The sequence below is a fragment of the Chionomys nivalis genome, chromosome 4 (assembly GCF_950005125.1).
Source record: "Chionomys nivalis chromosome 4, mChiNiv1.1, whole genome shotgun sequence".
NCBI lineage: Eukaryota > Metazoa > Chordata > Mammalia > Rodentia > Cricetidae > Chionomys > Chionomys nivalis.
In genome coordinates, this window is record NC_080089.1 from 102,496,779 (window position 1) to 102,520,018 (window position 23,240).

General features: G+C 45.7%; 1 protein-coding gene across 1 annotated transcript in view; it reads right to left on the bottom strand.

The window, feature by feature from the left end:
- The window catches only part of Col6a5 (collagen type VI alpha 5 chain), a 121,521-nt gene that overhangs the window by 84,998 nt on the left and 13,283 nt on the right, over nt 1-23,240 (bottom strand). Inside the window, exons 2-4 of the mRNA XM_057768747.1 lie at nt 16,776-16,872; nt 13,871-14,548; nt 2,873-3,505 (exon numbers count right to left, since the gene is read on the bottom strand). Coding sequence (XP_057624730.1) covers nt 2,873-3,505; nt 13,871-14,548; nt 16,776-16,842 — 1,378 coding nt within the window. The 5' untranslated portion in view covers nt 16,843-16,872. The remainder of the gene's footprint in view (nt 1-2,872; nt 3,506-13,870; nt 14,549-16,775; nt 16,873-23,240) is intronic.

Here is a 23,240-nt window from a genome sequence, read left to right on the forward strand (position 1 = left end):
AACACTGAAGCACAGCAAAGCATAGTGATTTATCTAAGACCACACAGCCAGTAAAGGAAGAGCAAGAACCAGATTTCCCAGGTCTCCAGGCTATAAGCAAAGTCATCTGATGAGCTTTGACAAACACCTCTTTAGAGTCTATGTCTTAATGGCTTCCTGGGGAAAAGTATGGGTTCAGAAACCATGTGTTCTGGGTGCTTTGGTTTGGTTTGTTTATAGCCAGAATCTCTATGTCACCCAGCCTGGCCTTGAGCTCATGATCCTCCTGACACTGCCTCCCAGGTACAGGCAGGCACCCCGTACTCAGCTGTGACTACTCCTTCCCTGAGCAACTACTACAGCAAAGCCCAAATCAGAGCAGTGATTTTATCATTCGTTTATAATTGTAAATTAAACATCAGCCTTAGTTCCTGCCTCACTTTCTGACCCTAGTCCCAGCAATTCTGCACTACACTCATTTGGTTTTAATCACATTGGGCTTTCGATTCTTTTTTTTTAATGTGTGCATGGGTGTTTTGTCTGCACATGTGCCTGTGCGTCACATGTGTGTGGAGACCAGAACCAGATTCTCTGGAACTGGAGTTACAGGTGTTTCGAGCTCCCAGGTGGGTGCTGGGAATCAAACCTGGGTCCTCTGATGATCTTAATGGCTGAGCCATCTCTCAAGACCCAGACTTTCTAGTCTTTAAATGTATCCTGGGACCTTTGCACTAATCCTTTTTCCTTGAAAAATTTCTCACTGTAGATACACCAAGTCACATGCCAATTCAGAAAATAAGCCTTCACTTCCCTTCTAGCTGAGACATGTTAGCCATTCTCTATCCCATCGCTCTATTTTCTTCTATCACCTGTCTGTCTATTTATCTATCTAGATATCTATATAGATAGATAGACAGATAGGTAGACAGACAGAGAGAGAGAGAGAGAGAGAGAGAGAGAGAGAGAGAGAGAGAGAGAGATCTTTCTTTCTTACCCTCCATCTCTATCTCTCTCTTGTTTTTTCAAGACAGGGTTTCTCTGTGTAGCCCTGGCTGTCCTGGAACTCATTATGTAGACCAGGCTGACCTCAAACTCAGAGATCCAGCTGCCTCTGCCTCCCAAGCGCTGGGGTTAAAGGTGTGCACCACCACACGTGGCTCTATCTCCATATTTTCATTGTGGCATTTTCCAGAATTGATTTCTTCATGCGCATAACCTGTTTCCTACCACAGAAAATTTCTTTCAGACAGATTAGTCTAAGCCTTGCTTCTGTTCCATAGGCCTGGCACATCGTAGAAATTTGACAATTATTTTAAACAAAACCTCTCAATGCCCTTTTGCAGAACAAAATACTTGTTTAATATGTAAAGATGTGTGGTATGTGTTTATGCTGTATTTGTTTAACTATGTAAACTGTTGCTCTTTCACTTGCCTGCCTAAGGCACCTGATTAATCTAATAAAAATACTAAATGGCCAATAGCTAGGCAGAGAAGAAATAGGCAGGGCTAGTAGACAGAGAGAGAAGGGAGGCCCGATACCCACTGGGGGCAGCCATATAGACATGGAGGAAGCAGGAAAGTATGAGAGCACAGCATGAAAGAAAGGTAAAAAGCCCCAAGGCAAAATGTAGATGAATAAAACAAATGAAAGGAAGCTAAAATAGCTAGGGGGCTGAGTCTAAGTTAAGGCTGAGCAATCAGAATTAGTAATAAGTCTCTGTGTCATGATTTGGGGACTGATGGTCCAAGAAAGTCTGCTATAATGTCCCTTCCTTTGTTACACTGAATCTAAGGGGGTGCTCTTTTCTTCTTCTTTTTTTCTTATGTAGCTCAAGCTAGCTCAGGACTATCTATGGATGACCCTCCTGATCCCCCTGCTCTGGCCCCAAGTGCTGGGATTATGGGGTTCTTGCCACCATACCCGGCTAATTTTAACTTTCTCAACAGGCAATCACTTCTCTTTGCAGTCATTCATGGGAAACGGGTAGCACACGTTGACACTATCAATGTCATATCCCATTATCTAGTTAAATAAACAGCCCAATCTTTCAAACACAGGGCAACTTGGCCATTTGAGAATTCTTCCTACATTGGAAGTTTTGGGGCAATTGATGATCCCCGACACTGCTGTAGCTTTGTGCAAACATTCCCTAAGAAATAAATGATACCGGAAATAAGTCAGATGCAGAAGGCTAAAGCTATGACGTCATTACTGAAAGCTCTGAGGCTGAGATCACAACCATCTGTAAAGCACAGACTGATCTGCAAACCCGCGAGCACCGTGAACTGAAGCTTAATCTAATAAAGAAGTAAGGATCGGCCAGGAGGAAGGAGGCGGTGGCCGGTGGCGGTGAAGAGAGGAGGACACGCATCACAGCACGTCACAGTGATGACCTGGCCCACCCTGCACCTCTGCCCTCACACACTTAGCATCACTAGTCATCAGTCACTGCTGCTCTCATTACACTAACTTAGAGCCCAGGCAGGAAAGTGCTCGCTGCGCACAGTGAGGGTCCGCCTTTGATCCTCGGCACCCACATTAAAGCCAGAAAACAGGCAGAGTCGAGTGTTATCTGAGGGTAGGACTACAGCTTATTGTTTCTTCTTCATGTCCATCTATGCTACAAAAATGTTTTATGCATCATGGGTATGCTTTTATTCCATATTATTGGGGCACAGTTTGCACATTATAAAATCAATCCATTGTAAGGACGTTGTTCAATGGATTTTGGCATATCTATAGCTGTGCAACCGTTACCCCCAAGTTCAGCTCCTCAGCATTCTCTCAACCCTTACAAGCCCCCCAACTAAGTTTTGGTCAATGCCTGTTCTAGCCCTAATACTAGGCAATTATTCCCATTAGTCCACAATAACAAGAGTCTCCTAGACATACCAGTTTTATCGAGTTCTATTTGTTCAGCATGGGTAGAAACTTGGGTCCAGATTTCATTGTGGATCTTCTTCAGGAAGTTCCCACTGTACGATTCCAAGTGACTGTAGGAGCTGTGTGTGGAAATGCTCTGCTTGGAAGGATAGGACGCGATGTCTTCCAACTGCGTGCCGTTGGCCCCTTCGATGCCCAGAGCAAACATAGTTACGCCATCCAAGCGAAGGTCCAGCGCAGCCTCGCGCACTGCATCATCCGATGGCCTGTGGGTGACCAGCACAGCAATCTGAGGGACGCCCTGTGCCTTCCTGCTGCCACCAGACTCCGAGAATCCTTCTCTCCTCATCTTCTCGATGGCGGCCCCCACATTCGACCCCCCAGCCCTAAGGGAGAGTTTCTGGATTTGCTGCTGGAATTCAGACTGATTGGCACTTGACTTCAGGGACGCAATAGTCTGGACCCTGTCACTGTAGCTCATCAGCCCAAGCCGCATGCACTTGTCCTTCACGTCCACAGAGTTGGTGACATTCTCCAGGAAGCTCTGCAGGTCCCTCAGATTCTGTGTGGTCCCCACTGACTCGTCCACCAAGAATATAATGTCAGCCAGGGAGTCTCTCTGGCAGGATATGGGAACGGGAACTGTGGAGACAGAAAAGTTGTGAGGTTAGAAACCACTGACCTAGAGAGAAGGGTACTTCAAGGATTGCTAAGGCACTAAGGAAATGGAGTTACCACAGACCCAGTTAGAATTGCTTCCTCTTAGCAAGGCCATTGAATTCAGAGGCTTTGTGCGTCCTCTTTCTTCTATACTTAGCAATTTTCCTGCCACATGCTATAGCCACCGCAACTGCTGCCTTCTCTGGCAATGCCTTCATTGCCAGTATACTTCCCACTACCAGTGTGACCACAGCCATCAGTGCAACCATCGTCACCACCAGCACATGAGGCTCAACTCCATTACCACCACCGGTATGACCACCTCCACCATGGTCCCCACGCCCACCTTTTACCAGAAATGTGACCATCATGACTGCCACTACCTTCATCACTACTACGCTCAACATTCTGACATGTGGGGGTGAACTGGCCGACGTATTTCTGACCTCAACAAGCTCACCCTCCATGGTGGCCAAATTATTTTCTTCCAAGTGGTGACAGTTGCTACAAAGTAAACAAAGCAGGTGGCTCGGCTGCCTCTGCTGCTGACGTGGTCACCGTGGTCAGGGGAGACTCTGACCTGTGTGAGGTGAGACGTGAAGTCAGGGTAGGCCTCTCCGAAAGGACCACACTGGGGGAAATTAGGATTCAATGGTAGGAAATCCAGAAGAAAGAGAAACTCTAGTAGAGTAGCAAAAGGTGAGGACAAGGAAGAACCACTTAGTGGCTCAAGCCAGTGGGAGAAGGGAACGATGGTGATCAGGTCAGAGGGAAGCAGGTCAAGGTTACCTGGATGTCACATGACCTGTTCTAAATTTCTTAAGCATCACTCCACGTGCTGAAGGAAAATAATGAATTCAAGGTTACAACAAGCAACTTCCCTGTCCCAGGAAGGAAATGCTGGTTCTAAACAGGATAACAACAGACGATGGAGCAAAAAGATTAGTTCTGATACATAACTAGGTGTGATGATTTCAGCCATATAAGGCTGATACTTCCGGGCTCTAGGGGTCATACAGATGCAAACAAGCCCTCAGGCAGAAGTGCCTAATGGCCCACAGGGATGTCCACTGCGTGGACCCAGTATGACTCAGCTAAGCCCTTGCGCGCTTGTGTGAGCCATATCATCTGCGTATGACGCAGCCACGTCACCCCCCTATGCGCATGCGCTATGCCGCTTTTAAAAGCTGAACAATGCATCTTCCTCCCTCTCTCTGCACACTGACTTCCCAGGCCTGTGCAAGCCCTCTAATAAACTCCTAAGCGGGTTCTGTGTTTCCTTCTCACTCGCGCCAGGTAATTTCACTACTTATAGCGGAAAACTTCATGATTGGATACAAAAGAAGAAACGGGAAACTCCTGGGCTCAGGGTTTGCACATCTGAATGGGTGGTGGCAGTGTGTCCTTCTGAGACAGAGTGGGAATGAGTTACAGGTAAGATCCGAGAGTTCCATCTGAGACATGCTAGATTGAGCATCCAAGAAGAGATGTCACGTGAGCAGTTTGGAAGAATCTGGAGTCTAAGGCAAAGTAGACCATGTTCGCAGCTAACAACTACTCCAAACATGGGTGAATGAATCGTGTCTGTGCAGACTGCAGTCAAGAAACAAGCTTAATCTTGCCAAGAGCTGACCCCAGAAGACAGAAAACATGTCTTACTTATCGCTGGCCCTCCAGTGTCGGGCACCTGGTGTGAGAACAAGTCTATTTGTAAAGAATTAATTAAACTAATTCTCCTAAGCCTCACTCCAAATCCCACCTCTGGCTAAGTCAAACTCCCAGCATGATCTCCTTAAATCAGCATTTTGCTGTTACTATCATTAGCAATAAACAAAAGTCACACAGGTTATTTCACCATTGTTAGAAGACAGATGCCATTTTCCTCCCTTTACAAGGAAGGGAACAGAAGCTCCCAAGTTAAGAAAACTACCCAAGGTCCTAAGCAGCCCAGCCATACTTCAAACTCAGACTTCACTGATGACAGCCCTTGCTTTAACTTCTGAAGGGAAGGACGGGATCCTTCCAGGCAGTACCCTGTCTTGTACTATAAGGAGTAGGAGAAATGGGATCAGTAATGGGGCCCCCTAAACGGTAACACAGCCCCATTGTCCCTGAGAGACCAGACTAAGAGTCAAAGATTAGCCAGGGAAGTCCACTCAGCTGAGGATTCTCCCACCATACTCCAGAGCCATAGCCAGGCTTCTCACCAGGGCAGCATCCTTGCTATGCACCTGCCTAGAGCTGATTGGCCCATTTGCTTCATCACCAGGACTGCATGGGCAGCCTCCTATTTTTCTTGTCTCTTACTGATGCTTTCAAGGACCACCTCTCCAGTGATAAGAGACTCAAGGGTATTCTGCTTTGAAATCGTCATAGAAGACTCAGCTAAGACACAAGAATAGCATCCTTCAATAAGAAGGTGAGAGCTAGTGGGGCATTAGGGTTCCATCTTTGGGCTGAGGGAATCAATAATAAAAGTAAATGAAGAGAAGGCCGTGTGTGTGTGTGTGTGTGTGTGTGTGTGTGTGTGTGTACACGTGTGTGTGTAAAATACCAGGGTTTCCCGGGAGCTGAAGAAAAGGCAGAGCAGGCACCTGCTAAGTGGAAGCCAGAAGGTAACAGAGATGGCTTCTGGAATGGAAATCAGAACTCGCCTAAGGACTTGCTGCAATGGCCAGGGTCATCACCCCAGCCTAAGGTCACACTTGACAGCTGGGGTAAATGCTGATGCTGAGTAGCCCCTAGTGCAGTAGACATCAGATCAGCATGGATGGTGGGGTTCTTAGAGGAAGGAACAGTCTCATAAGTTTAGGGGTCAGCATGGATGATGGGGTCTTAGAGGAAGGAGCAGTCCCATGAGATGAGCTTGAGGGTCAGCATGGATGGTAGGGTCTTAAAGAAAAAAGCAGCCCCGTAAGATGTGCTTAGGGGTCACCATGAATGGTGAGGTCTTAGAGGAAAAAAAAGCAATCCCATGAGATATGCTTGGGGGTCCTCAGAAAAATGAATGGGAGAATTTCACACAGGAGGGGTAACAGCTGAGGTCTTGAATTATGTAAGTGAGGGAGATACTGAGTCAATTCAATTTGAGCTGCTTCCAGTTGGCTCTCACTCATACCCATAGGCCTTTGATAAACATCCCCGGTATTTCTTCACTTTAAAGATATATTCTGCTGGGAGAGACATCATTACTTAATAGCAGCACTTCGGAGTCTCCTAAAAGCACTACTGATGCACCGCAGAAACACATCCTAATGTTAAAAACATGAAAATATGAAATATTTAGTCCTAAATGTGAAAGCTTTCACCATAAAATGACTGACGACATGGCTGGAGAGGTAGCAAGCGCCTTTTGTCTGGAGCAGGCGCTGGTACACTCACTAGAGACGTGCTTGAAAGAAGGTACAGGAAGGGCTAAGCCACTAGGCAGACACAAGCCCAAGACTGCAGCCCGCCACACTCCTGACCAGCAGGTTCACCCCTGTGCTGCGTGTGTGGCACGATGCATGAAAATGTGGCGACAAGCCCTTTGTCCCTCGGTCCTCACTCCCATTGCGTGGGATAAGCTAGTCTTGATGTGCTCCTTGGCTGGCATTTATTGAATACTGCCCATCTGGCTCCATCGCCAGAAAGATGAAGGAAAAGGAATCATCCAGAAGGGTTTCTGGTGTCTATGAGAGTCAGACTTTCATCTATTCATAGTAAGAAACAGAACACCAGCTCACTCGCTTAGGTTCAAAAGATACAGAAATTAACATAAGCTGCCAATTCTGCGCTTGTGACACTCCCTGGTCATGGTTATAGGATGGGGACAAACAGAGATGGAAAATTATGGGAAATGTTGCTGTCATAAGATGTGCCCAAGGAATGCTGGGACCTACATTGAAAGCATCCCAAAAGAGGAAAAATGCAGGGTTGAGATTTCAACGATGGGCGCAGGCCCAAGCGGCGGGCGGAGACACCGGCGCGCAGATGCAGCGGATGTGGGATACTCCAAGCATGAAAGAGTGAAGCCCGCACTGAGAGCAGATTGCCCCACTACAATTAAATCAAGTAGGTTTTTTGGGGCCCGGCCTGCAGAGTGGTAGGCCTTTTAGTGGCGAAGTCCACAGGCGAACGGGGAGCCTGGTCCTGTCCCTGAAGACCCTCCTTAGTGGGGAGAGTGTTCTTGGCCCGCGGTGGGACACAGGAAACGGAGCAGGGGCATTCCCCGACCCCTTTGATCCCCCGGTTAGTCTGTGAGGGCTGGTACCCTCTGCTGGGGCTGCTCCTCCTCTACTGCGACCTCTCTCTCCCTGACCCATCCCAGCTTGCTTGCGGGGGGCCTCCTTCACTCCCCCTCCCTTCCGTGGGGCCACGGGATCACCCATTTTAGCCTGTTTGGGCGCTGGATCCAGGGTGACTGGCCTGCAGAGTGGTAGGCCTTTGATTGGCGAGGTCCCTGGCGAACGGGGAGCCTGGTCCTGGTCCTGAGGACCCTTCTGAGTAGTGAGAGGGATCTTGGCCCCTGGCTGGAGCCAGGAAACGGATCGAGGGCATTTTGTAAGCGGGGCCCCTGGCCAGCAAGGAAACCTGATCCTGTTTTAAAAGACCCATTAGATAGCATCGATAGGAAGAGATGGGCAGACGCCAAGGCAAGAATTCACCCAACAATCTGAAAAACAACATGAAAACACCAGAACCCAATGATCTTACAACACAAGGACTTGAACACCCTAACACAGAAGAAGAGGAAAAAATTGACTTTATGAAAGCAATAGAGTCCCTTAAACAACATGTAAAAAATGCCCTCATAGAAATGGATGAGAAGTATAACAAAAAGTTTGAAGAAATGAGTAAATACGTAAATGATACCCTGGGGAACCAAGAAAAAAACAATCAAACAGGTAATGGAAACAGTTCAAGAATTGAAAACTGAAATGGAAGCAAGGAAGAAAACACAAACTGAGTACCAGCTGGATATGAAAAATCTAGGTCAACAAGCAGAGACTACAGAAACAAGCATAATCAATAGAATACAAGAGATAGAAGAAAGAATCTCAGATTCTGAAGACAACATAGAGAAAATAAACACACTGATCAAAGAAAAAAGCAAAATCAACAAATTCTCATCACAAAACATTCAGGAAATATGGGACACAATAAAAAGACCAAACCTAAGAATAATAGGGATACAAGAAGGAGAAGAGTCACAGCTCAAAGGCCCAGAAAATATTTTTAACAAAATTATGGAAGAAAACTTTCCCAACATAAAGAAAGATATTCCTTTGAATATTCAAGAAGCATACAGAACACCAAACAGACTGGATCAAAAAAAAATCCTCTCACCATATAATAATCAAAACACAAAATATACAGATTAAAGAAAGAATATTAAGAGCTGCAAAGGAAAAAGGCCAAGTAACTTATAAAGGTAAACCGATCAGACTTACACCTGACTTCTCTATGGAAACCATGAAAGCCAGAAGGTCCTGGATAGAGGTACTGCAGAAACTAAGAGACCATGGATGCAAACCCAAACTACTATACCCAGCCAAGCTATCGTTCACTATCAATGGAGAAAACAAGACATTCCAGGATAAGAACAAATTTAAACAATACATAGCCACAAATCCAGCCCTACAGAAAGTAATAGAAGGAAAATCACAGCCCAAGGAATCCAACATTGCCAACACTGCCTACAATAACTCAGGCATCTAGTGACCCTTCACCAGCATGACTCAAAGAAGGGAGACACACAAACTCTACTACCAAAAACAATAAGCATAACAGGAGTAAACAACCACTGGTCATTAATATCACTTAATATTAATGGTCTCAATTCACCTATAAAAAGGCACAGGCTAAGAGATTGGATATGAAAACAGGATCCAACATTCTGCTGTTTGCAAGAAACACATCTCAACCACAAAGACAGGCATCTACTCAGAGTAAAGGGTTGGGAAAATGTTTTTCAAGCAAATGGTCCTAAGAAAAAAGCAGATGTGGCCATAATAATTTCTAACAAAATTGACTTCAAACTAAAATCACTCAGAAGAGATCGAAATGGACACTTTATACTCATAACAGGAACAATTCATCAGGATGAAGTCTCAATCCTGAATATCCTCGCCCCTAATATAAAAGCACCCATTTATGTAAAAGAAATATTACTAAAACTCAAGGCAGACATCAAACCACACACACTATTAGTAGGAGACTTCAACACACCTCTCTCACCAATGGACAGGTCAATCAGACAGAAACCTAGTAGAGAATTAAGAGAATTGTTGGAGGTAATGAATCAAATGGACTTAACAGACATCTATAGAACACTCCACCCAAATAAGAAAGAATATACCTTCTTCTCTGCAGCTCATGGAACCTTCTCGAAAATTGAACACATACTCGGAAACAAAGGAAACCTCCACAGATACAAAAAAATATCAGTGTCCTCCTGTGTCTTATCAGATCACCACAGATTAAAATTAGAAGGCAACAACAATGCTACCGCCAGAAAGCCGACAAACTCATGGAAACTGAACAGTCAACTACTGAACCACACCTGGGTCAAGGAAGAAATTAAGAAAGAAATTAAAGTCTTCCTTGAATTTAATGAAAATAAATAGACAACATACTCAAACCTATGGGACACGATGAAAGCAGTGCTAAGAGGAAAGTTCATAGCACTAAGTGCACACTTAAAGAAAACGGAGAAAGCATACATTGGGGACTTAACAGCACACCTGAGAGCTCTAGAAAAAAAAGAAGCAGACGCGCCCAGGAGAAGTAGAAGACTGGAAATAATCAAACTGAGGGCGGAAATCAACAAAATAGAAACACAGAAAACAGTCCAAAGAATCAATGAAACAAAAAGTTGGTTCTTGGAGAAGATCAACAAGATCGACAAACCCCTATCCAAACTAATTAAACGACAGAGAGAGAACACGCAAATAAATAAGATCAGAAATGAAAAGGGGGACATAACCACAGACACAGAGGAAATTCAGAGAATCATTAGATCTTACTACAAAAGTCTGTATGCCACAAAACTGGAAAATGCAAAAGAAATGGACATTTTTTTAGATAAGTACCATATTCCAAACCTAAACCAAGACCAGGTGAACGATCTGTTAGTCGCGAAGAATTAGAAACTGTTATCAAAAGCCCAGGACCAGATGGTTTCAATGCAGAATTCTACCAGAACTTCCAAGAAGAGCTAATACCTATACTCCTTAATGTATTTCACAATATAGAAACAGAAGAGTCATTGCCAAATTCCTTTTATTAAACTACAGTTACCCTGATACCACAACCACACAAAGACCCAACCAAGAAAGAGAATTACAGGCCTATATCACTCATGAACATCAACGCAAAAATTCTCAATAAAATACTTGCAAACCGAATCCAAGAACACATTAGAAAAATTATCCATTATGATCAAGTAGGCTTCATCCCAGAGATGCAGGGCTGGCTCAACATACGCAAATCTATCAATGTAATCAACCATATAAATAAACTGAAAGAAAAAAACCATATGATCATTTCATTAGATGCTGAAAAAGCATTCGACAAAATTCAACACCCCTTTATGATAAAGGTCTTGGAGAGATTAGGGATGCAAGGGTCATACCTAAATATAATAAAAGATTTTTACAGCAAGCCGACAGCTAACATTAAATTAAACAGAGAAAAACTCAAAGCCATCCCACTAAAATCAGGAACACGACAAGGATGTCCACTTTCTCCATACCTCTTCAATATTGATCAAGGGGATTCGTATTGGAAAGGAAGAAGTTAAGCTTTCGTTATTTGCAGATGATATGATAGTATACATAAGCGACCCAAAAAACTCTACCAAAGAACTCCTACAGCTGATAAACACCTTTGGGAATGTGGCAGGATACAAGATCAACTCCAAAAAATCAGTTGCCTTCCTATACACAAAGGATAAGGAAGCAGAGAGGGAAATCAGAGAAGCATCACCTTTCACGACAGCCACAAATAGCATAAAATATCTTGGGGTAACTCTGGCCAAGGAAGTGAAAGATCTATTTGACAAGAACTTTAAGTCTTTGAAGAAAGAAATTGAAGAGGACACCCGAAAATGGAAGGATCTCCCTTGCTCTTGGATTGGGAGGATCAACATAGTAAAAATGGCAATTCTACCAAAAGCTATCTATAGATTCAATGCAATCCCCATCAATATCCCATCAAAATTCTTCACAGATCTGGAGAAAACAATAATCAACTTTATATGGAAAAACAAAAAACCCAGGATAGCCAAAACAATCTTATACAATAAAGGACTGTCTGGAGGCATTACCATCCCTGACTTCAAACTCTACCGTATTGAAAACAGCTTGGTACTGGCATAAAAACAGAGAAGTCGACCAATGGAATTGAATAGAAGACCCTGACTTTACCCCACAAACCTATGAACACCTGATTCATAGGTGCTAAAAGTATACAATGGAAAAAAGAGAGCATCTTCAACAAATTGTGCTGGCAAAACTGGATGTCAATCTGTAGAAGAATGAAAATAGATCCATGTCTATCACCATGCACAAAAATCAAGTCCAAATGGATTAAAGACCTCAATATTAGTTCGAACACACTGAACCTGATCGAAGAGAAAGTGGGAAGTACTCTACAACACATGGGCACAGGAGAACACTTCCTACGTATAACCCCAGCAGCACAGACACTAAGGGCATCATTGAATAAATGGGACCTCCTGAAACTGAGAAGCTTCTGTAAAGCAAAGGACACTGTCACCAAGACAAAAAGGCAACCCACTGACTGGGAGAAGATCTTCACCAACCCCGCAACTGACAAAGGTCTGATATCCAAAATATATAAAGAACTCGAGAAACTAGACCATAAAAGTCTAATCAACCCAATTAAAAAATGGAGCACTGAGCAGAACAGAGAATTCTCAACAGAAGACATTCAAATGGCCAAAAGACACTTAAGATCATGCTCAACTTCCTTAGCAATCAGGGAAATGCAAATCAAGACAACTTTAAGATACCATCTTACACCTGTCAGAATGGCTAAAATAAAAAACACCAAGGATAGCCTTTGCTGGAGAGGTTGTGGAGAAAGGGGTACACTCATCCATTGCTGGTGGGAATGCAAACTTGTGCAACCACTTTGGAAAGCAGTGTGGCAGTTTCTCAGGAAAGTCGGAATCAACCTACCCCTGGACCCAGCAATACCACTCTTGGGAATATACCCAAGAGATACCCTATCATACAACAAAAGCATATGCTCAACTATGTTCATAGCAGCATTGTTTGTAATAGCCAGAACCTGGAAACAACCTAGATGCCCTTCAATGGAAGAATGGATGAAGAAAGTATGGAGTATATACATATTAGAGTACTACTCAGCAGTAAAAAACAATGACTTCTTGAATTTTGCATACAAATGGGCGGAAATAGAAAACACTATCCTGAGTGAGGTAAGCCAGACCCAAAAAGAGGAACATGGGATGTACTCACTCATATTTGGTTTCTAGCCATAAATAAAGGACATTGAGCCTTTAATTCGTGATCCTAGAGAAGCCAAATAAGAAGGTGAACCCAAAGGAAAACATATAAGCATCCTCCTGAATATTAACCTTCATCAGGCGATGAAAGGAGACAGAGATAGAGACCCACATTGGAGCACCGGACTGAAATCTCAAGGTCCAAATCAGGAGCAGAAGGAGAGAGAGCACGAGCAAGGAACTCAGGACCGCGAGGGGTGCACCCACACATTGAGACAATGGGGATGTTCTATCGGGAACTCACCAAGGCCAGCTGGCCCGGGTCTGAAAAAGCATGGCATAAAACCGGACTCACAGAACATAGCGGACAATGAGGACTACTGAGAACTCAAGAACAATGGCAATGGGTTTTTGATCCTATTGTATGTACTGGCTTTGTGGGAACCTAGGCAGTTTGGATGCTCACCTTACTAGACCGGGATGGAGGTGGGGGGTCCTTGGTCTTCGCACAGAGCAGGGAACCCTGATTGATCTTTGGCCTGATGAGGGAGGGGGGACTTGATTGGGGGAGGGGGAGGGAAATGGGAAGTGGTGGCGGGGAGGAGGCAGAAATCTTAAATAAATAAATAAATAAATAAATAAATAAATAAATAAGAGATTTCAACGATGGAGCTGTTCTGCCCAACGGAGGCAAAGGAAAACAACAGGACTGGTGTCGGAGATATGGCACAGACAGAGGCAGAGGAAAGGCAGATGTGTGGAAATTCCCAGCAGCTCAATACAGTCATGAATACCAGGCGAGAGCTGCCATGGGCAAGGGTGGGCAGGTACCGTGCCCATGAGGATTGGGTTCCTCTTCAAGGGTTTCCTACCTGTCTTTTCAGCATCGGTTGCAGCTGTGGTTAGGGTCGCAGGTGTAATTGGGGCTGCAGGCGTGGTTGGAGCTGGAGGCGTGAACAGGGCCACAGCCGTTCCTTCCCTGTACTTAGTTACGTCCTTGATGATCTGTGTCATGTTGGCGGCAAACGCACTGAGGTCTCTGACTGTCCTGAGGTTGAAATGGAACTGGGATGTGGCCATGGCCTTCAGGTTTTCCTCAGAAGCCTTCTGCACCCCCACTGAGATGATCTTCACCCCATCTTCCCTCAGGGCCTCCGAAGCGTCTTCCACATCATCCTCAGACTCGGATGAAGCCAGCACCACCAGGATCGGGGGGAACAGTTTCTTGTCTCTTCCATTAGTGGGGCCAGAGAAATAGGTCCTGTGAGCCTCTTGCAGGGCGTTCCCTATCTTCAGGGACCCACCGATGAACTGGAAGTTCTTCTTCAGGTGGTTCAGCACGGGGTTCCTGTTCTTGAAGGTGCCCAGCTGGAACTCATTGTGGAGAGCATCGCTGTACTGGGCCAGGGCCACACGGTACTTGTCGGCCTCTATGGGGAGGCTGCTGATCAGCTTGGTGAGGAAAGTTCTCACAAATGGGAAGGACTTACTCCCCAGGCCATCAGAGCTGTCCACCAGAAACACCACATCTGCATACTCGGGGCCGGGTCCTGCGCAATAAAGACAGCAAGCACATTTTTATTACCACCGACCCCGTTTAGACCTCGCTATTCACTTGGGACCATGGCCTTGTGGCTTTATCACAATTCCAAAGATGGAAGTCAACCAGAAGAAACCACTTGTTTTGCCTGACACATCAAGGGGACATTAGACATTAGTAAAGCTAGCCAACAGATTCTTCTTTCTCAAATCTACTTCTGAAGACTACTGACATTCTTCTTTTTATTTCTGGAGCCCTAAATTATGATATTGTACTACAAAACTGATAACATGATAGCACCCCAGACATGGGGTCCTAATGTAGTCTGAGGGGATTAATAACTATTTTTGGAAACAGCGCATAATAAGCAGTTGCCTGGGGCTGGAGAACTTAGAAGCATAGCAAAGGAAGATTTTAGGTGCAAGGAATCTTCTGAGAACCACAGAGCAAGAGAAGGGGTCAGACATGTGCGTGAAAGCAAAGCGGGGTCACCGGTGTGTCACCAGTGTGTCTTCACTACAGCGGCTGTAGTGAAGCTGCGTCTCCTGGGCTCTTTTGGGGGGCCCACAAAGTTTGAGGTCGTGACCATTACAGATTGGGGATGTGCAGGTTAGAGATACCCAGCATGCATAGTTCATATCGTAAAGGAGGAAAGAGGCAATGGCTTAGTCACAAAAACACTTGGATTATGTTTTTTGTGGGGGATTCTTTGTCTTCCACCTATAAAGGGAAAGGATAGATATGTGATAGATGGATAGATTGTACCTGTATATATGACCCTACAAAACCAAATTAATACTTTGTAATATGATAGCCCCATTATAATCCTTGCCTAGTGTGCTGGCTAGCTTTTGTTTGTTGTTTGGGGTTTGGGGGGAGTTTTTTGGTTTTGTTGTGTTTTGTTTCGTTTTGGTTTGGTTTTTGTTAACATCACACTACACAAGTCAGAGTGAATTGAGAACAGTGAATCTCAATTGAAAAAAAAAAATCCCCACCAGATCGACCTGTGGGCAAGCCTATGGGACGATTGCTGTGGGAAGGCCCAGCTCACTGCGGGCAGCGTCACTCTCAGGCTGGTGGGCCTGAGTGTTGGGAGAACGGGCTGGGCAGGCTATGAGAAGCATCTAAGTAGCTCTCTGCCTTGACCTCTACATCAGCTCCTGTGTCCAGGTTCCTGCCCTGTGTCCCTTCCCCGACTTCTCTCCATTGAAGCATTGGGCTGTGCAACTGTAAACTTAAATAAACCCTTTCCTCCCAGAGGCAATGTTGGCCCATGGGATTTTATCACAGGAACAGAAGATCCCTAGAAATGACAGAATAAGGAAGGAATAGTGGGGATTGCAGTCTCCTTCTGAAATAGTTTAGTATGTTGAGTTCTGTAAGCTTGTCGGAGCCCCTTCCTCTTCGGAAGGCAAACGCTTGCAGTAAGAAACGAATGCCACAGCTCACGCCACAGGCCCAGCTTGCAGAGGAAGGCATGTTTTAACTTCTCCCTGCAGTGTTTGTGCCTGTGATCATGTGTTCTGCTCACTCCACAGGCCCAGCTTGCGGAGGAAGGCATGTTTTAACTTCTCCCTGCAGTGTTCGTGCCTGTGATCGTGTGTTCTGCTCACGCCACAGGCCCAGCTTGCGGAGGAAGGCATGTTTTAACTTCTCCCTGCAGTGTTCATGCCTGTGATCGTGTGTGACTAGAATGGAGATCCCCCTTGGTGGAGACCAGCCTCGCAGACCACCCTCAGATGCTCACATCACCGGGGATTTCAACACTCTTATCCCACCTATACAAGCTGTGAGGAACTGGGTGGAGGATGGACCTTACAAAGCATCAGCTTCGGTCCAAGCCCATGCAAATAAAGCTGAGTTCCTCTATTCTCTCCCAAGTGCCTGCTAGGTTGTTCCCTGGTCAGCATTTTTGCAACATTTCTAAATAAATAAGGCTCCAGCTACTCAATACACAAGTGGACTTCCTGTATTCACAGAGATATGAGATGTCAAGAGTTATGCAAATCAATGAATAAAGATTTTAAAGTCAGGGCTACAAAACATGATTTTTTTTTAATCTATAGCTTTCTCCATCTTTAAGGAATGAAATCTGTTGAATGTTATGATCTGTGGCTACTACTAATTGTTGTGTACTTTGATCTGTTAGTAAATAAAGTATCCCTTTTTATTAAAGTTTGATAAAACAAAAATATTTATTTTCCCCAAATAATATGAACAAAAAAATATACTGGTACCTGGACTCTGATATGCCAGCGTTTCAGTCCAGAGGATTAGGATGAATGCAATTAGTTGGAGCTTCATTCTGTTAATGGGGGTTTCTTAACTTTTATTCTGAAAAAAAATTACAATATGAATTATATGTGCTGTGAAGAGACAACATGACCATAGCAACTACTATAAAGAAAATTTTTACTCAGGGTGGCTCGCTTACAGTTTCAGAGGTTCAGTCCATTATCATCATGACAGGGAGCATGGAGGCAAACAGGCAGACGTGGTACTGGACTAGCTGAGAGTCCTACATCTTGCAAGCAACAGGAAGTCGACTGACTGTGTCACTGAGCAAAGCTTAAGCAAAAGCCCACCCCCACAGTAATGCACTTCCTCTAACAAGGTCACAAAGTCACACCTCCTAAGAGTGCCACCTTCACGCATGACAGATAGTACCTCAGAGACAAGCCCCCTCTACTCCCTCCCTCTTCCCTTCGCCATTTTCTCTGAGGAAGCAGCACTCTCTCTCTCTCTCTCTCTCTCTCTCTCTCTCTCTCTTCTTCTTCTTCTTCTTCTTCTTCTTCTTCTTCTTCTTCTTCTTCTTCTTCTTCTTCTTCCCCTCTCTCATTCTCTCTCTTTGCATCTCCGTCTCTCTCCCGTCCTCTCTTCCCTTCCCCCTTTGATCTCAATAAAACTTAAGCTCTGTCAAGCTCCTTCGCCTCCCACCCAGGGTCCTCAGCTGCCCGAGACCCACTAGGGTCCCAACTCTGTAATCCTAACACTGATGGGTCCCACATTTCGCCATTTTGTCCTTTCATCTTCACTTGTCTGATCTGTGGCCTCTGTCCTTTGTCACACCATCAACGATACACCAACAATGGGTTCACCAGGGCTCTCGCTCCCCGGGCTCCCCACTCTGCTCCCACATCCCGCCTTTGTCCTGTGTCATGGAGATCCTGCAGTTTTGGATCTGCAGATTCGTGCCCTTCTCTGGCTCTAACAGTTCATAGATGAAGTGGATGTTGGGGTGGGCCACCGCTCTGGTCCTGGCCCCGGGAGGGCAGCTAGACTGATCTCCTATTGTCACCACCAGAACTCCAGCCAACATACCTACCACAGCCTGCAGCAAGGAGCGGGGCCAGTTCTCCTGCTCTCAGGTCCAAGCTGGCTCACCTGTGCCTGGGACAAGAGGATCAGCTCCAGCGTGCTGCCCAGGTGCAGTAGAGGGTCTGCTTGCCTGTGTGCTGCAGCTGGTGAGGGGCAGGACTAGTTCTCCACTCTCTTGACCCCTGCTGGGGCCAGCTCTGTGCTCTCTCTCTCATGCCCTCAGGGCTGGCTCACAACAGGGAGGGTGAGCTCTAGTGTACTGCCCAAGTGAGGGGTGGGGCATCTTTACCTGAGGGCAGGGGCCAGCTCTTCTGCAGCAGTATCTGGTGAGAGGCAGGGCCAGCTACTCCAGGGCCAGTGAGGGGCATGGGCAGCTCAGTACGGCTCTCAGATTTCAACATACATGGTTCCTATGACCTGTTGTGGTAACATGGGCCATGGATATCAACACAAACCCCAGCTGCAGCAGGACTATGCACCCAGATGTGGCCCTCAACAGCAGCTCAGGCCCAGACATCACCATGGCCCCAGCAGCAGTATGGGCCACCTAGATCAGTATGGCCCTGGCAGCAGCATGACCCTTGGGCATCAACACAGTCTGAGGTGGCTGACCAGACCCTGGGCATCCACAGTGCTCTCAATGGTAACAAGAGCCATGACTTCACCCCAGACCTTGGCCCTCAGCAGCAGCCCTGGCCAGAACAACACCATGGACCTAGGTGACAGTACAGGCCATTCAAATCCACTTGGCCCTGGAGGCAGCATAGCCAGCAGACACTCACGGAGCCACAGGTTGGCAGCCTCGCCCCCCGAGCATCTGTGTGGCCTTTGGTGGCAACAGGAGTCATGGACATCAATTCAAGCCCTGGTTTTGATTAAGACTATGGACCCGGATACGGTCCTAGGAAGCAGCCAGGGCTCAGATGTCACCATGGCCCCAGATGGCAGCGCAGGTCACTCAGATCAGCATGGCCCGTGGCAGTGTGGCCCTCAGACACCAACATGGCCCTAGGGGGCAGACCAGACTAATGGCCTCTGCAAGGCCCTCAGTGGTGACAGGAGCCAAAGACGTCATCTCAGGCCTCCTCAGTATCAAGACTTGGCTCTTAGCTATAGCCAAGGCCTCGATATCAACCCTTGGCAAACAGCCCATTCATGCCGGCCTATTCCCCGGCACCCGCTGTTAGGATTCAGGTATTATGCTGTCCCCTGACACCTGACAAGTACCAGGCAGAACCCTGACCAACCCAGGATCCTATAGTTGCTACCGTCACTATACATAGTCTGTACTATGAGTCTTTCCGCAGATACAAAGGTCCCTTTAAGAGATAAGCCCCGTCCACTCCCAATCTAGCTTCCCTGCTGCTCTTCTGAAGAGGCAGGTTAGTACTTGCCTCTTCAGCTTCCTCTCTGTATTTCTCCCTCCCGCTTTTCTCCCCTTTACCCTTCTCTCAAATATAAGCTCTGCCTGCACTGTGGCACGTATTTGTCTCCCGCTCTGACCTGCCAAGGTCTCTCTCTTGCAACACCCTCACCTCTTCAAGTACTCTGCCTCTGTCTGGTTTCCACCTCCCACCCTGTACTTGTCAAGCATGATGGTGTCCAACTGCCTGATGCCAGAGGCTGTTTGTTGCTGCAGTTCCTGGCAGCCAGAAACCAGGCTTGGTTGAGTCCTGCTCTCCCCAGCCACGTGACAGGGCACAGAGCTGTTGCTGTTGTCCTCTCTAGTTCATTGTTTTATCGCTGCAACCAAACAAGAACTTAGTGGAAGGAGAGAGTATTTGAACTCATGGTTTGAGGTGATATAAGGTATCATGGCCAAGCAGGCATGTGGAAAACCATGTTCACATCTCAGTGAACCAGGAGGAAGACGGAACTGGAAGTAGAGTGGAACTACAGAGATTACTCTTCCTCTAGCTAAGCCCCATTTCTCAAAGGTTCCACAACCTTCCAGAACAGCTGCCGACCAAGCATGCAAATGTGAGCCTTGGGGATGTTGCCTAAATTCCTTCACTCGGGGAGACAGGAACAGCGACTGCCTCCTCCTATGGTTCCAGCAACAAACCTGGCTGAGGTCCCGTCAAAGTCATCACTGGGGAAGCAATGAACGTATTACCTACAGATCAGTGGGCGAGGGGATAAAGGTGGGAGCAGCCACACTGGACGGTCTGAACCCCGCATGGATGGAGATGATCCCCACGGCTGTGTGGCGGGCTCCTCATCCTTCTACAACTATAATCTCTTGCCCCTTCCCAGAGACCCCAAGGCTCCCTGCAATTAGGGCAGAACTGCATACAGCTGGTTGGCAGACATGGCTAGATTCAGGTGAGGGTCCAATGACCCTCCTAAGAAGGAAAATCAACAGTCAACAAGCCCAGCTGTAATGGTCTTTGACCAAAAAAAAAAAAAAAAAAAAAATGGTGGCAGCAGTTTGGCTCAAAGGTTAGTCCTGTACAAGGCGGCATTTCATACCATCCCATAGCAAGGGTTAAAGTTCATCATTTCTCTCCACCTGATTCACATTCAATCAGAAATCTTCATAGGGAATTTAAATCTCACAGAAATCCCTTCAAATTAGAGTTGTTCTTTACTTTTAAAAAATGACAGAAGATATCGAAACAGCCAATGCTTTCAACTAGGCGTGTCTTCAAGAAGACACTAAAGGTGTAAGGGATGGTTTTTATTTGTGTCTCTTTATGCAAAAGGAAAGTGACAGTCCCGGGTAGCAACTTGGTGTGTGTGAACAGTGACCTTGAAATCTATACCTTGTCCTCTGACATAGAACACATTTTACTTATTTGATTTTTTTGTTATTGATATACAGTTCACATGCTGTATATGTGTATACATTGATATGCAGTCACATGCTGTATATGTGCATACATTGATATGTACTCCATGTTGTATATGTGTATACATTGATATGCAATCACATGCTGTATATGTGTATATATTGATATACACAACCATTATCCCTAATGTCCCAACGTTCTTGTGACTCCAGAACAAAAGCACAACCCTTCAGCAATTACCCCACATCCCCCAGCCCGACACATACTGACAACTGCCCCTCTACCTTCCCTGTGCGGCCTTTTGGGGGGAACTACTTTCATGTGTTTCCAAAGTTTACCCATGTTATAGCATGTCTTAATTCTTAATTCCTTTTACTAGCTGACTTATATTCTATTATGTAGCTGTATGCTTTAAAATCTATAGACAGTTCGGTACATCTGGATTGTTTTGGGGGCTCTTTTGAGTAAGACTGCCATGAACATTCATGTACAAATTTTTGTATGAATGTAAATACTCCAATTTTTCCATATGCTTGTTATTATTTAAAATAAACTTGCTGAGAAATTTTAGAGATGACTTAGCATTTAAGAACACTGGTTGCTCTTCCAGAGGACCTGGGTTTAGTTGCCAGCACCCACATGACATCTCAGAATGATTTGTAACTCCAGTTCAAGGGAGTCTGATGCCCTCTTCTGGCCTCCATGATCACTGAATGCAAGTGGTACACACACATACATGCAAACAAAATGCCCATATGCATAAAATGAAAACAAGAACTTAAACTTGCTGAGTATAGTGGCACCTGCCTGTAATCCCATAATTTCAGGGGGAGGGGCATGGGAATCTAGTGTTCAAGTTCATTCTCAAGTACATAATGATTAGAAAGGCAACCTCAGCTGCATGAGACCATACACATGTCCGTTCTATTAACTATAAATGGTATCTCATTCTGTTGATTTGCATTTCCCTATGAAAACTGATTATATATTTTCATGTACATATTGGACATTTTTATATCTTCCTTGAAGAAACATCTGTTCTGTGCCCACTTTTAAGTAGGCTTTTACTGCTGGGTAGAGGTAATTACTTCTATGTCCTGATATGAGACACTTAGCAGATAAGGACTTGCAAAGAGACTCCTCCCATTCTACGGATTATATTTTCACCTTCTTAAGACATACTTTAAGACACAGTGATTTCAAGCTTTATAAAGCCCAATTTGTCTGGGTTTTATTTCATTGCTTATGCTTTTAAGATTTGTTTTATTGGATGGAACTAAGAAAAAAATCATCCTGAGTGAGGTAACCCAGGCCCAGAAAGACAAACACGGCATGGATTCACTCATAAGTGGTTATTAGCTATAAAACCCATGATAACTATGCTACAATTCACAGACCCAGTGAGACTAGGTAACAAGGAGGCCTCAAGGGGGAACACCCAGATCTCCCTGGGAAAGGGAAATAGAAGAAATTTCATGAGTGGGCTGCCAGTGGGTGGGGACAGTAACATAAGGGATCAGGTTGGGGACAAGGTAGAGGAGGAGAGTATTGAAAGACTACTGGGAAAGTGGGGGTGTCCTAGTTTGGGTTTCTTTTGCTGTGAAGAGACACCATGATCACAGCAACTTACAATTTCAGTGGTTCAGTCCATTATCATCATGGCAGGAAGCATGGTGGGGTGCGGGCAGACATGGTGCCAAAGAGGGAGCTGCTACATGTTGACATGCAGGCTGCAGGAAGTAGACTGACACACTGGGCAGCATCTTGAGCATAGGAGACCTCAAAGCCCATCCCCACAGTGACACGCTTCCTCCAACAAAGCCATACTTCCTAATAGTGCCACTCCACTTGAGAGCCATTTTCTTTCAAACTACCACAGGGAACATTTTAGGGTCAGGTAAAAACCTTGTGCCAGGGAATCCCCCAGGAATCTACAAGGAAGACCCCAGCTAAGATTCCGAGCAATAGCAGGTACGTAGTCTGAACCGGCCATCTCCTGTGACCATGCGAGACTTCGAGTGGAGGGAGTGGGACACCAACGCAGTCACATAACCTTTGACCTACAGTCTGTCCTGCTTATGGAATATGCCTAGAGATTGAGGGAGTGGCCAACCAATGGCCAGTCTAGCCTAAAGTCCATGCCTGACACTACCTGGAACACCAGGACCCACAGGCTGGGTGACCCAGACACCTAGGAAAGAACAAAAACACCACTGGAGAAGAAAAGCTGTCAACGTAATGATGCCTAATGATATTCTGCTATACTCACTGATTGGTGCCTAGCCTAACTGTCATCAGAGAGGTTTCATCCAGCAACTGCTACTACAAGAAAACCTACAGAATCAACTAACCCATGATCACAGAGACTGAACTGACAACCAGGGAGCCTACATGACCTAGGCACTCTGGATAGATAGATAGATGAGAGAGAGAGAGAGAGAGAGAGAGAGAGAGAGAGAGAGAGAGAGAGAGAGAGAGAGAGAGAGAGGATAGATAGCTTGGTCCTCTCTCTTGTGGGTCCTAACAGTGGGAGTAGGGCTGTCTCTGGCTCTTTTACAAGCCTTTGGGACCTTACTCCTCATACCGTGTCAC